This window comes from Amblyraja radiata, chromosome 20 (assembly GCF_010909765.2).
Source record: "Amblyraja radiata isolate CabotCenter1 chromosome 20, sAmbRad1.1.pri, whole genome shotgun sequence".
Classification (NCBI taxonomy): domain Eukaryota; kingdom Metazoa; phylum Chordata; class Chondrichthyes; order Rajiformes; family Rajidae; genus Amblyraja; species Amblyraja radiata.
Window position 1 is genome coordinate 26243129 of NC_045975.1, and position 16002 is coordinate 26259130.

The following is a 16002-nucleotide window of genomic DNA, read 5'->3' on the forward strand; positions in this document are numbered from 1 at the left end:
AGGTAGCGACTGTGATAGATCCCCTCGATGGTAGGGAGGTTAGAGCCGATGATGGACTGGGCAGTGTTTACAACTTTTTGCAGCCTTTTCTGCTCCTGAACACTCAGGTTGCTGTACCAAGCCACGATGCAACCGGCCAGCATGCTCGCTACTGTGCACCTGTAGAGGTTTGATAGAGTCCTCCTTGAGTCCTCCATTCTCCTCTGCTCCAAGCGCACCGTTTTGTTGCGGAAGCGGGGGAAGTGAGGAGGGAGAGTTGGGGGAGGAGGGTGAATAGAGGGAGGAGGAGGGAGTGGGGAGGTAGGGAGTGGGGAATACCTGGGGAGGTGAGGAGGGAGAGTAGGGGGGTTGAGGGTAAGGAGGGAGAGGGGGGAAAGTGGGGGAGGTGAGGAGGGAGAATGGGGGAAGTGGCAGAGTTGGGGAATGGGGAATAGAGGGCAGTGGGGGAGGTGAGGAGTGGGAGATAGAGGGATAGGATGGGGTAGGGAGGGGAGATAATTTAGGGAGGGAGGGTAGGAGTGACTGAGGGTAGGGGAAAGGGGAGGGAGGGCTTGGGGAGGGGAAAAATGAGGTAGAGTGAAGAGGAGGGGGAGGGAGTGCTGGGGATGAGGGGAAATGAGCCATACCTGTGCAGTTGGGGGCTATGGGTGAGTGGTGGAATATCGCGTTGGGGGAATGAGTGAGTGGTAGAATATTGCGTTGGGGTACTGTACTGCTGTCTGGCAGTGAGACATGGACTACATATGCCAGGCAGAAGAGAAGACTCAACACCTTCCACCTGAGAAGCATCTGCCACGTCCTGGGCATATCCTGGCAAGACAGAGTGACCAACGCCGAGATCCTGTCTCGCGCTGGCTTTCCCAGTATGTACACTCTACTCAGGCAGTGCAGACTGCGGTGGCTGGGCCATGTCCACCACATGGAGGATGGCCGTATTCCAAAATACATCCTCTATGTAGAGCTAACATCTGGGAGGAGAACCATCGGCTGCCCCCAGCTATGTTACAAGGATGTCTGCAAGAGAGATATGAAGGCGCTCAACATCGTTGTGGAATCATGGGAGAGTCTTGCAGCTGACCGCACAAGGTGGAGAGGTACCCTGAACCAACATCTCAAAACGGGGGAAGAGAAACTGTTGAACGCAGCGGCAGACAAGCCAGCACACAGAAAGGAGCGAAGCAACTTCAACAAACCAGAGACCACACAAATGTGACTTTTGCCACAGAGACAGTCACTCCCGTATTGGTCTCTTCAGCCACAAGCGAAGCTGCTCCAGCTGAGGTTTGGAGCAAGCAGCCAACAACTAGGATGCATCACCCATGGTCAGTCATGATCAAGGGGGCCCTATGAGCAAACCTAACGGGTCTGCACTTAGTCTAGTATCTTTATAAAGATAAGAATGTGGTCAGTAAACTACCAGTAACTTGGTTCACATTGCATTGGCATCCAAATATGTTATTTGTGAATCTCATGGGAATTTGGCTCCACGGTTATAGTCAGCTCTGTGCAAATTTCACAAATGTTAAATGAGAAAATAAATCATGGTTCAACGTGGACATGCCATGAGGCATGCCTGGCGTGCTTTAACAGCAGGTTTAAGATGATGAAGCTGTAATATGACTACATAGGGGCTAATAGCAAAAGTAGAAGGCAGTACCAGGAGCTAGAGTTCCATAACCAACAAATCAAATTAATGTTCTACATTTTTGCTACATCCAGTCCTGAATGTTGGCTATTATTACATTGCGAACAGGAAGAACACTCCAAGAACAGACTGTATGGCGCAATAGTAGAGGTGCTGCCTCTCAGCGCCAGATACCCAGGGTACTTTTTCCGTGTGACAGCGTGGGATTTCTCCGGGTCTTCAGGTTTCCTCCCACATGTAGGATGCAAAAGTGGGATAAGATAGAACTAGTATGAATGGGTAATTGGTAGTTGGTGTGAACTCGGTAGTGCGAAGGGCCTGTTTCCATGTTGTATCTTTAAACTATACAAAATCCCTCCCATAAAATCTATATTACTAAAAGTCTGATCTTGACCACTTCCTGTTGTTCTGTATATTGATTTTAGAAAAAATGCTGCCACTTACGGCTGTGATTTTTGGCCATCTTACTCAGTCCCCCTCCGCTGCGCAGGACAAGAGGATTTTTCCCATCGATGAAAAATAAAAGAGTTATTAGTGTTTAAAAAATGTTGAGATTCTCTCTCCTGAAGGCCGTGCCCCTTCCATGGGGACTATAAAACCCGGAAGTGTTGTGTGCCTTATAGTAAATATTATCTTCTATATTAAATGTATCTTATATAATCTGTATTTAAAAGTCTGATTAGGCAGTGGGCCTCTCAGGCCATTTGGTCACAGGTCATTTGCTCTTTCTCGATGTCACATTCTTGTGAAGTGTTGTAATGACATGACTCAAGATTTATGGACTGTTTACACATCCAAGACCATAAGGCTGGAATAATAATGGATTCTGTATTAAGTTTGATACGTTTAATCACACATATGTTGAGATAAGAGGTGATACATTTGAGCAGGTTGTATCTTTTATTTTTATATATATGTATCTAAGAAAGTAACTTTGTTTTGATCTGAGATAAGTCAGTTATTTGCACATGTGAACATCCTTTGAATAATGTTGTTAGTGTGATGGGGAGCCATAAAGGGGCCCAAGGATGAGGTTGGAATGCCATCCCCTAGAGATTTTTTTTATTTTTTTTTTATTTTTTATTAGAAGTGAGTACAATGCATTGGTACAAAAACGATGTTAACATATTACATTCTCTGTACAACTTCCCTTTTTTTTAAAGAGAGAAGTGAGAAAGGAGAGAAGAAAAAGAGGTTGTGAAAAGTGAAGAATAGATTAGTGAGCGTGGGTGAAAAACCAATAAAGAAAAAGTGAAAGAGAAGCAATAAGTGAAGAAGGAAAGCAGGAGGGAAATTATTCCATTGCCACAGTGAGATGGGTTTTTTAAAATATTCTAAATCATCTTTCACCCATACCTGAAACTGTTGGTTTTCATGATACTATATCACCACATGAATCCAAGAAATCAATAAATGTGGACCAACTCCTTAAGAATAGGTCTTGTTTGTCTATTAGGAGGAGTCTCATTTCTTCCAAATGTGCTGTGTCCAGCATATTACTGAGCCACATTTTAAATGTTGGTATATTAGCATTTTTCCAAAATTTAAGTATACGTTTTTTTGCTGTTATTAACCCATAATTGAAAAATGAGTTTTGGTGTGTATTTAATTTGTTCCCATCTCCATTTACTCCAAATATAACAATTTCAGTGTTAGGTTCCATTTTTGTCTTAAATAGCTTTGAGAATATATCAAATATATCACACCAAAATTTATAAAGTTTTGAACAAGAGACAAATGAGTGCGTAATATTGGCATTTTGAGAGACATTTATCACAAATGGGAGAAATATTTGGATAAAATTTATTCAACCTAGTTTTGGAATAATATAATCTATGTAATATTTTAAATTGAATTAAGTTATGTCTAGCATTGATCGAACATTTATGTATATGTATCAAATATTTTTCCCATGTTTCTTTTGAGATTTTTATCATTAATTATTTTTCCCAGTCTTCTCTAATTGCCTCTGTTGATGGTAATTCTATATTTAAAATACTGTTATACAAATATGATATTAATTTTGTTGACTCCGCATTGATATTCATTACTTCTTCCAGTGGGTCTAAAATTATACTTTGGAATCTTGGTATATATTTCTTCATAAAGTCACATACCTGTAGGTATTTAAAATATTGATTGTTATTCAATTTAAATTTTGATTTTAGTTGTTGAAATGATAAAATATTTCCCAATTCATACAAATCACCTGCCTTTTTTATTTCACTTTTTCCCATTGTTTATATGTTTTATCCATACCAGATGGTTTAAATACTGGGTTATTCACTATTGGTGTTAACACTGATAAATTTCTTAATTTTAAAGTTAATTTTATTTGTTTCCAGATTCGTATTGTATTTTGTATAATTGGATTCTTCTTATATAACATATTATTCAGCTTTATTGGGGAAAAAATGATCGCTCCTAGATCGTAGGGGGCGCAATCCTCTTTCTCCATTCTTATCCATTCCAACTGTTGAGCAGAACTGTCCAACCAATAAATTATATTTTTAATATGTACTGCCCAATAATAGTATAGAAAATTAGGTAATGCAAACCCCCCCCACCTCTTTGGGTATGCACAAGTGATTTATTTTAATTCTATGTGCTTTATAATCCCAAATAAAATTTAAAATATTCGAGTCTAATTTTTTTTGAAGTGTTTTGGTATATATATCGGTATAGATTGGAATAAATATATTATTTGTGGTAGCGCTATCATTTTTATAGCGTTTATTCTGCCGATTAGTGACAGTGGGAGCGTTCTCCAAAATGTAATCAGTGAATCAAATGTATTTAATAATGGTATAAAATTAGCATTAAATAATGATTTATATCTTCTAATAACTTGAATACCCAAATACTTAAATTTTTCCGTTGCAATTTTAAATGGAAATTTTAATAGGTGATTCGCTTTCTGGGGTTTTAATGACATAATTTCACTTTTATTCCAATTTATTCTATAACCGGAGAAAGAGCCAAATTCCTCTATTAGATTTAATAGATTCGGGAGGCTCGTTTGGGAGTTTGTAATATATAAAAGTATATCGTCTGCATATAGTGATATTTTATTAATAGTATCCTTACTATTATATCCCTGAATATCCGGATACCTTCTTATCTTTTCAGCAAGCGGCTCTATCATAAGTGCAAATAGCAGGGGTGATAAAACACAGCCCTGCCTATTGCCCCTCGATAATTGAAATTTTGAAGATAATATATTATTAGTTAGTATTCTTGCCATTGGTTTATCATATAGTAATTTAACCCATCTGATAAAATTCTCTCCCATATTAAATTTTTGGAGTACTTTGTATAAATACTGCCATTCTACCTGATCAAATGCTTTCTCTGCATCCAGAGATATAACTGACAAGTCTTCCTTTTCCGTTTTGTATGAATACATTATATTAAAAAGGCGTCTCAAATTGTTAAGATGATTGTCTTTTAGGTATAAACCCCGTTTGGTCCGGATTTCTCAATTTATTAATATATTTACTCAATCTTCTTGCTAAAGTTCTTGCTAAAATTTTCTGATCTGTATTTAGGAGTGATATGGCTCTATATGAGCCCGGTTCTTCTAAGTCCTTATCTTTTATCCCCTAGAGATAACAAGAATGGGGGAGGGTGTGTGAGCTGGCCAAGAAACCATTATTTATCAAGTGGGACATTTATATGACCCTTGCGTGCTGGGATAATAGGAGATGTGAGTTTGCAAAGACAGAGTAAATTCATACTTTAAGGGTTGTGATACAAGATAAAGTTAGTTTAACTATGAATTATAATGAGATCATCTGGGAAATATATTGTGTTTTACTTAGAATTATAAACATTAGATCTCTGTGTTTAGATCTGTAGTTTAAGAAGTAACATTATTTCCCAAGACGTATAGGTTTAATGGGAACAATGTCTTGTTTATATAAATTGAGTGACCACTGTATCTCTTATATTTTGAGAAGTGAGTTCTTGGAATTGTCTACTTTTCTGGGATTTCACTTTGTTGGAATGAAACGACTGAGCAAAGAAGTTAAACGCACATGGCCAGGCGAGGGGCCACGAGGGGAGTCATTGACTACCTACATCAGTTGCAAATGTGGAAATGTACTGGGAATGAGGGGATAAGTGGAAGCAAGTGATTGGCTGGTAATGATGGCAAATTATTGGATATGGAAATGTAGCAGGGGTGGGACATGCTGAGTTGAAAATGGTATAAAAAGAGATGATCCTTTGTTTGTAACTCAGAGAGAGCTCCACGTGATTTGATGATGTGGGGGAATCCAACTTTTGTTTGCAAATAAAAGTTTAAACTTCTTGAATAATTCTCCGCATGGCCTGAATTAATTTGAGTATTGAAAACCACAACAGCCTCAGTAAGTCTCTGCAAGATGGGGGTGCGAGAGGGTCACGTCTCTCAGTCTGATCTGATCTTTGGTTTGGAAATGCTAAAGCTGTGTTACCTTTGGTTTGGAAATGCTAAAGCTGTGTTGCCTTTGGTTTGGAAATGCTAAAGCTGTGTTGGTTTGGAAATGCTAAAGCTGTGTTGCTTTTGATTTGGAAATGCTAAAGCTGTGTTGCCTTTGGTTTGGAAATGCTAAAGCTGTGTTGCCTTTGGTTTGGAAATGCTAAAGCTGTGTTGCCTTTGGTTTGGAAATGCTAAAGCTGTGTTGCCTTTGGTTTGGAAATGCTAAAGCTGTGATGCCATTGGTTTGGAAATGCTCAAGCTGTGTTGCCTTTGGTTTGGAAATCCTAAAGCTGTGTGGCCTAATTAAAGTTGCCTTGCCTAATTAGTTGCCTTGCCTAATTAAAGTTGCCTTGCCTTCTATATAATTAAAAGTTTAATCTTGAACACTGACTGTTTGCGCTTTATATTGATTTTAGAAAATAGCTACCACGTTTTTGGCCATCTTACTCAGAGTCCCCCTCCGCTCATCAGGTGCAGAGGATTTCTCCCATTAATGAAAAATAAAAGAGTTATTAGTGTTTAAAAAATGTTGAGATTCTCTCTCCTGTCAATCATGCCATGAAGGCTACACCCCTTCTGGTGGGAGGGGGGAGGGACTATAAAACCCAGAAGTGTGGGCGTGGCTCAGTCTCTGCAAGATGGAGGAGGGAGAGGTCATGACTCGCTGTCTTTAGTGGCCTTGCACCCTGCTTGAAATGGTATGAAACTGCACTTGAATTTGGTGGCCTTGCACCCTGCTTGAAGTGGTATGAAACTGCACTTGAATTTGGTGGCCTTGCACCCTGCTTGAAGTGGTAAGAAACTGCACTTGAATTTAGTAGCCTTGCACCCTGCCTGAAATGGAATTTCTAGGAATAGCCATGAGTCAACTGCCAGCCCACCAGCCGTAAGTCAATGAGCTGTCAGCACAACAGGCTTGAGTGACTGAGCCGCCAGCCCAAGAATCCATTCGGCCCACAATGTCCTTACTACCCCTCTGGAAACCAGTCCCTTCAGCCCACAACACCCATACTAGTGCTCCAGAAAGTCCCCCCCACTGGCCACCAATATTGGAATTGGTGGAGAGGTGAAATATTGCGTTTGGGGACCAGCCCTCCCGTGTGATGCTCGGACCCAACGAGTCCCACTTAGTCTAGTTATCTCTAAACTTTTCTCCCTCCATAAATATTCCAGTCAGACTATCATTCACGCATAGCACGGACATAGACATTCCGCTTCTGTCACATTAATTCCTTTGATCTTAACCCATTATGGATATTCACTTTGTCCTACCATCACCCTCACCATCTCCGCAACAGAAAACTAATTTTTCTTTGTCTTTCACAGGTCTTGGACCAGACACGCTGCCTGATCTGTTCAATGTTCCTAGCATTTTCAGTTTCTGTTTCAGGAATTAGTCATATACATTTATTTTTCATTTTCATCAACTGTTCTTTTCCTTCTCCCTTGAACTGTTCTGGCTTGTTTGGTCTTACATTGACACCTATCCTGTAACTATAGGCTTGTTGTGCACATACATTGGAAACACTGCAGAATTACCCAAAGCATGCAGAATTACCCAAAGCAAGATAATGTAAAAAATCAATGGAACACAGTGGTGCCTCCTTATCTGTATTAGCTGTTCAACTCTTGTTCAACTCCCTAACACAATTAAACATACCTTATCATGTCTTTGTGAAGACTGGCTTTTGTCATGTAACAGTGGAAAATTACTAAATATTGCATGTATTCTTTAAGAAAGCGGTAGCAGGCGCCTGAGTGAGCCATGGTGCACCCGGGTCTCTGTGTCTTCTCCCACCTTGGTGTTTAAGTAAAAGTTTTTAACTGAGACTTGTGTTCTTTGAATTATTTTACAGTTTAAGTTTAGGCAACTATCACATTTGGCGTAGTCAGCAGGATTTCACGGGACAAGACGACACGAGCGAATAAGCGGCAATAGTGAAACGGAGACTTCGGCGAGGGATTCTGTGCACAATCCCGGCCCTTTGAGTCGGATCCCCGGCATACAACTTAAAAATTTTATGTAAGTGTTTAAGTGATATATAGTGATTGAACATCAGACCGAAAATGGGGCAGTCTATGGATAAGAGTGACGGTTTTTAACTGAGACTTGTGTTCTTTAAATTATTTTACAGTTTAAGTTTAGGCGATTATAACAAACACAGTTGTTGTACTGTAATTGAGATTTAGATATTTGCAATCTAAACATAGAAATTTCAATTGTGTAGTGTGCGATATTTAAGAATGTATATTAAAATATTCTCCTATCATATTCTCATTTAAATCAAAGACTGATTCCGTCATCCCCAAAATAAACGGAGGTGCTCTTGAATTTCCCTATTTTCTCCAGTAGTGATCCAGTAGATCCTGTTGGAGAACTAAAGATATTAATGTGCTGAAGTGCTACCATTTTAGGATATCACACTGCTGAATATTACAACTTAGTATAAGGAAAAAAAATCTTCCATGTAAAGCAAATAATTAAAACTGCTTCAGGATGCAACTGGTAATTGAGATTTGCCAGAAAGGGAGCAGAGGCTGCTTAACCTCCCAATTAGAGGCAGGTGTCTCGGCAGAGGCCCTGATTAAGATGAATAATTAAAAACAAATACAGTGCCCTCCATAATGTTTGGGACAAAGGCCCATCATTTATCTATTTGCCTCTATAACTCCCCATTTTGAGATTTGTAATAGGAAAAAAATCACATGTGGTTAAAGTGCACATTGTCAGATTTTAATAAAGGCCATTTTTATACATTTTGGTTTCACCATGTTTGGGACACAGCAGTGTCATTTAAGTGAAAGTAGTCATGTTTAGTATTTTGTTGCATATCCTTTGCATCCAATGACTGCTTGAAGTCTGTGATTCATGGACATGGCAAGTCCCCTTCAGTTTTCTCTTCAGCATATAAAAGGCATGCTCAATTGGGTTTAGATCAGGTGATTGACTTGGCCACTCAAGAATTGACAATTTTTTAGCTCTGAAAGACTCCTTTGTTGCTTTAGCAGTATGCTTGGGACCATTGTCTTGTTGTAGAATGAACCGCCGGCCAATCAGTTTTCAGGCATTTGTTTGAACCTGAGCAGACAGGATGTGTCTTTACACTTCAGAATTCATTGTGCTACTACCATCAGCAGTTGTATCATCAATGAAGATAATTGAGCCACTACCTTCAGCAGCCATATATTCCCAGGCCATTACACCCCCACCACCTTGTTTCACAGATGAGGTAGTATGCTTTGGATCTTGGGTAGTTCCTTCTCTACTCCATACTTTGCTCTTGCCATCACTCTGATATAAGTTAATCTTTGTCTCATCTGTCTACAAGACCTTTTTCTAGAACTGTGGTGGCTCTTTTAAGTACTTCTTAGCAAACTGTAAACCAGCCATCCTATTTTTCTGGCTAACCAGTGGTTTGCATCTTGCAGTGTAGCTTCTGTTTTTCTGTTCATTAAGTCTTCTGCGGACAGTGGTCATTGACAAATCCACACCTGACTCCTGAACAGAGTTTCTGATCTGTCGGACAGGTGTTTGGGGAGTTTTCTTTATTATAGAGAGAATTCTTCTGTCATCAGCTGTGGAAGTCTTTCTTGGCCTGCCAGTCCATTTGAAATCAATAAGCTCACCAGTGCTCTCTTTCTTCTTAATGATGTCCCAAACAGTTGATTTTGGTAAGCCTAATGTTTGGCTGATGTCTCTAACAGTTTTATTCTTGTTTCTCAGTCTCATAATGGCTTCTTTGACTTTCATTGACACAACTTTGGTCCTCATATTGATAAACAGCAATAAACGTTTCCAAAGGTGATGGAAAGGCTGGAGGAAAAACTAGGTGCTGAGAGTTCTCTTATACCTGCATTAAGGAGGCTTTTAAACACACCTGAGCAATTACAAACGTCCGTGAAGTCATGTGTTCCAAACATTATGGTGTCCTGAAATGGGGGGGACTATGTATAAACAAAGCTGTAATTTTTACATGGAGAAACCAATTGAATAAAAATATCCTTTACTAAAATCTGACAATGTCCACTTTAACCACATGTGATTTTTTATTTCTATTACAAATCTCAAACTGTGGAGTACAAACATTATGGAGGGCACTGTAGTGTTGTGTTAACCTCGAAAAAAGGTATCCAATTCTGATGGTCTGAGGAGAGGAGTGATAGTCTTTCAAGCAGACACTGGATATTCCAACTGCATGGAGAAGGCAGTTATTAAATATTCTATAATGTATGGACTTTTGGAAGTGTAATTTGCGTAACATTTTAAGCATACATTACATACCCAATTTGCACAGTTTCTTTGCAACAATACAATTCACCTGTAACATAAAATGCCAATAGTCAGTTTCTCGAACAATTATTTTGAGTGGAGTACAATATAGAATCATAGAATGATCAACATTTAAGATAGACGTTTAGTTATTATATCCTGGCTTCTTGATAATTCTATCATAAATTTTACTCCCTGATTTTTTGCCTCTAATTCTATACTATTACTCCCCCTCATGTAGTTACTCATTCCCAGTTTTATGTTGGAATTTACTTTCAAACTTTATCAACCCCACCAATTAATATTCAAACAATAAACAAATGGAAAAATACCTTAAATCCGTATCTACTTATTAACTGCTCCTACTATTATTATACATAGAACCATACAGCTCCGGAACAGGCCACTAACCCACAATATCTGTGGCAAATATAATGTCAAGATAAACGAATTTCCTCTGTCTGCATGTGATCCATATCCCTCCCTCCATTCCCTGTTTATCCAAGTGCTGATCTAAAAACATCTTAAAAGCAACTATCATATCTGCTTCCTCCCCACACCTAGCAGCATATTCTGGCTTGCCCTGCACATCTCCTTTAAGCTTTCCCCCTCTGACCTCAACACTATGCTCTCTAGTAATTGACAATTTCATCCTGGGAGAAAAGTTCTGATTGTCTACCCTATCTTTACCTCTCATAATTTTATATACTTCTTTCGGGTCACCTCTAAGCCTCTAATGCTGCAGAAAAAGTTTGTCCAACCACTTGTTTGTCCAACCACAGGGTATTGCTAATACCCTCTTATCTAGGCAACATCTTGATCTTTTTTGCATCCTCACCAAAGCCTCGATACCCTTCCTTTAATAAGGCAACCAGAACCACGCACAATACTCCAAATACAGCCTAATCAAAGTTTTATAAAGCAACAACATAACTTCCTGACTTGTATTCAATGGCCCAACTAATGAAGGCAAGCACATCATACAACTTTTTTTTTTAACATTCTATCTACTTGTGTTGCTGCTTTCAACTATGGACTTGGAAATCAAGTTTCCTCTGTATGTCAATGCTGTTAAGGGTTCTGCCATTAACTGTGTATTTTCACCTTACATTCAATCTGCAACACCTCACACTTGCTCGGGATAAATTCCATCTCTCATTTCCATTTATATCTATAACTGATCTGTAAGCTGCTGTATTCTTTGACAACCTTCTTTACTGTCCTCAACTCCACCATTTTTTTTACATCATCTGCAAACTTACTACTAACTAACCCATCTATATTTTCGTCCAATGTAGACAAAAGTGCTGGAGAAACTCAGCGGGTGAGGCAGCATCTATGGAGAGAAGGAATAGGCGACGTTTCGGGTCGACACATTTTCGTCCAAGTAATTTATAAATATCACAAACTTTAGAGGTCACAACACTGATACCTACAGAACACCAGTGGTCACAGACTTCCAGCCAGAGTACGACCCAATTCTGCGCTCAGCCAAGCAAGTATGAGTAATTCAGTTTGAATCCAATCTACTAAAACAGTGTGGATCCCATGCATCTTTATCTTCTGGATCGGCCTACCATGAGGGACTTTATTAATGCCTTACTAAAATCCATATAAACAACATCCACTGCTCTAACCCACATCAATCGCCTTCATCACCTCCTCAAAAAATTAAATCGTTTGTAAGGCATGACCTGCTTCAGACAAAGCCATGCTGACTGCCCCTAATTATCCCATTCTCTTCCAAATGAAAGTATTTCTCATCATCAACCCATTCAACACGTTTCATGATTTTGAAATCCTTTATCAAATCTTTTAAATTAATCTACTCTATCCTTTATCAAATCTTTTAAATTAATCTACTCTAAGGAGTCCCATATTTTCGACACAACTGAAGTCCTTCAATTCGGCTACTAATGTGCTAACTGTGATTGTTCACTGTACCCAATTTAGGATGTTTTGAATCAAACTACTGCTAAGGTCTAGCCAATATTTGATTCAGTCTGAAGAAGGGTTTCGGCCCGAAACGTCGCCTATTTCCTTCGCTCCATAGATGCTGCTGCACCCGCTGAGTTTCTCCAGCATTTTTGTGTACCTTTGATAATATTGACTGCCTTTGCTTATTTTAACTATATTCCTCTATTAATGATAGATCCCGTACAATACAGAAAATGTTGAAAATATTCAATGCCAGGCTGCTTCTGTAAATAAAAGCATGTAATGTTTGAAATTTTCATCAGAACTCTAAAAAGTTAAAATTAATGGCCACAAAATCCCATCACATACATATCCATTTGGCACCATGCAATAGATTTGAAGCCAAAAATCAATTGTATAGTACAACTGTCAATTGATCATTGATGATTTTTAATACATTTTAATGATTTTAATTTTTAAAAGAATCACGGGATACAGCGAGAAGGCAGGACCAAGGCACAATTGCATCGAAACAGCAGAGTTGGCCCAAAGCGCCAAATCGCCCTATCCATGCTTATATTTTCTACATTTCTATATTTTTATTATTGTACTTGGATTAGTGGAAATGGAGATTGATTGGTTGAAAATGAGATAAAAGAACCTGTCAATATTTCTGTAATGCTTCCTCAGAGGGAAAGGCCGAAAGAAAGATGGGAAGCTGAACAAATACAGTCAAGTGCCCTCTGAAAATCATGCAAACTAATCCTTAAATTAAGATTAGAGAAAGTACAGGACATGCAACAATTAGTGTTGTGGCTACACTGCTACGGGGAAACAGGACAGGTGGTGAATAACCGGGGAGGGGAGGAGGTGGGGGTGTGAATAACACGTGGGTCTAGGCAGCCAGAGTGGAGAAGAAGCGGCAACCCTAGCTCAACTCCCACCAGGCCAACCGACAGTCCTGGACCGACGACACCAGCAGCTGCAGGCCCACAGGTAGCGCAGAGAAGAAGCGGCAGCCCCAGCTCAACTCCAGCCGGCAGGCCTGGACCCCACCACCGCCGCCACGAGGCCGCACAGTCGCAATGACTTACCACTACCACGGCCCCATTGTCGCGAAGCCTCACCGCATTGCTCAATGCCTCCTTGATGGCCGCGTAAAACCCCAGCCTGGACGGTAAAACCCCAGCCGGGTCGGAAAAAGCGGAACGTTAATTTAAATATGGCCATCTCCCTAATGTCACTTGAAGCTCGTGGAATACTCTGTGTGTGAAACGGGCGCCGAACTGAGCCATCGTGCCCGCCCACCTCATTGTGATGTCATCAGTCGAAACTTAAAAGGCAGTTTTGTCTTTCTTTAAACTTTAATCACCAATAAGTCATAAAATATAGCATCAAATCTTAAGTGAAGCTGGGGAAAAATGTGAGTCAGAACACGAAAAAAGTTTTATCGTTGCCGCGTAGTGTTTTGGCGAAAGTATAAAGACATACAGATATACACACATATACAAACACATACAAGATGAGAGTTTTAAAGTTATACTAGACCAAGTGCAGACCCGTTGGGTCTGTTTCCCCAACGGCCTTTGCGGGTGGGGGGGTTGGGGTTGGAGGGGGCTGCGGCAACACACTCACATTAGCCACACCCCAAACACACAGGTGGGGGGAGGGGGGTGAGAAGAGGGGAAGGAGGGGAGAGGAGGAGGAGGAAAAGGGGCAGATTTTGGAGGGAAAGGAGAGCGGGGTAGGGGGTGAGAGAGGGGGATGGGGAGAGAGATGTGTGGAAGGGGAGGGATGGGGAGGGAGGGTAGGAGGGAGGGGGAGAGGTGTGGGGTGAGAGGGTGGAAAGAGTGGGGAGGGAGAGTGGAGGGGGAAGGGGGAGAGAAGTGGAAGCGTGGGGTGGGAGGGGTAGGTGGAGTGGTGGAAGAGGGACAGAGGGATAGGGGATGGGGGCGGGGGGAGATGGAAGGGGGTGGGGTAGAGAGTGAACGGGGTGGGGGAGAGAGGGATGGGTGGGAGAGGGAGAGGGGTGGCTGGAGGGAAACATAGAAACATAAGATCCTATAAGATCACCCCTCAATCTTCTAAACTCTGGCGAGTACAAGCCGAGGGGTGAGGAGAGGGAAACATAGAAACATAAGATTCTATAAGATCACCCCTCAATCTTCTAAATTCTAGCGAGTACAAGCCGAGTCTATCCAGTCTTTCTTCATATGAAAGTCCTGACATCCCAGGAACCAGTCTGGTGAACCTTCTCTGTACTCGCTCTATGGCAAGAATGTCTTTGGGCATTGTGACATCACACGATGACAAGGTCACCAGGGGCTGGGGCTGGTGCAAAGGCATATGTAAATGGATCCATCCCGATTGGACATCTGCGAGCATTGGGCATTGTGACATCACACGATGGGAACGAATCGAAAGGCAGAAAGGCAGCCGGACGGCAGCCGGACGGCAGCCGGACGGATGAGACGAGAGTTTTATATATTAAAAAACTAGACCAAGTGCAGACCCGTTGGGTCTGTTACCCCAACGGCGTTTGCGGGGGGGGGGGGGGGGGTGAGAAGAGGAGAGGGAGGGGAGAGGAGGAGGAGGAAACGGGATAGATTTGGGAGGGAAAGGAGAGCGGGGTAGGGGGTGGGAGATGGGGAGAGAGATGTGGGGGAGGGGGGATGGGGAAGATGGGGAGGAGGGAGGAAGGGGGAGAGGGGTGGGGGAGAGAGGGGAAAGAGTGGGGAGGGAGAGTGGAGGGGAAGGGGGAGAGGAGTGGGGAGGGAGGAGGAGAGGGGTAGGGGGAGTGATGGAAGAGGGACAGAGGGATGGGGGAAGGGGGTGGGGGGGGAGATGGAAGGGGGTGGGGTAGAGAGGGAAGGGGGGTGGGGGAGAGAGGGATGGGAGAGGGAGAGGGGGAGGAGAGAAGGGGGAGAGAAGTGGAAGAGTGGGGAGGGAGGGAGGGGTAGCGGGAGTGGTGGAAGAGAGACGGGGGAGTGGTGGAAGAGGGACAGAAGGGTAGGGGAAGGGGTGGGGGAGCGAGGGGAAGAGAGAGGGGTGAAGTAAGGGGATAGAAGTGGAAGAGTGGGGAGGGAGGGGTAGGGGGAGTGGTGAAAGAGGGACAGAGGGGGAAGGGGGTGGTGGTAGTGAGGGAAGGGGGATGGGGAGAGAGGGATAGGTGGGAAAGGGAGAGGGGTGAGGAGAGGGAAACATAGAAGCATAGAAATTAAGTGCAGGAGTAGGCCATTCGGCCCTTCGAGCCTGCACCACCATTCAATATGATCATGGCTGATCATCCAACTCAGTATCCTGTACCTGCCTTCTCTCCATACCCCCTGATCCCTTTAGCCACAAGGGCCACATCTAACTCCCTCTTAAATACAGCCAATGAACTGGCCTCAACTACCTTCTGTGGCAGAGAGTTCCAGAGACTCACCACTCTCTGTGTGAAAAATGTTTTCCTCATCTCAGTACTAAAGGATTTCCCCTTTATCCTTAAACTGTGACCCGCTTGTCCTGGACTTCCCCAACATCGGGAACAATCTTCCTGCATCAGACAAATGCAATTCAGGACTTTTCACTTCACAAGCAAAGTCAGAATGACGGTTAGTGAAGAATTCGAATATTCGCTGAGCGTTCAGATGCTGCGCGCGCCTCCTGCACCAAAGGGGGGGGGGGGAGAGCGTGTGTCGTCACACACAAAGATCTTGTAGTGGA

At 42.0% G+C, this 16002-nt stretch overlaps 1 protein-coding gene across 1 annotated transcript in view; it reads right to left on the minus strand.

Annotated features, from left to right (window-relative positions):
- LOC116984763 (anoctamin-9-like) overlaps positions 1–16002 on the minus strand; it is a 75466-nt gene that overhangs the window by 38673 nt on the left and 20791 nt on the right. Inside the window, exon 4 of the mRNA XM_033039126.1 lies at positions 10390–10426. Within this exon, the coding sequence (XP_032895017.1) occupies positions 10390–10426 (37 nt within the window). The remainder of the gene's footprint in view (positions 1–10389; positions 10427–16002) is intronic.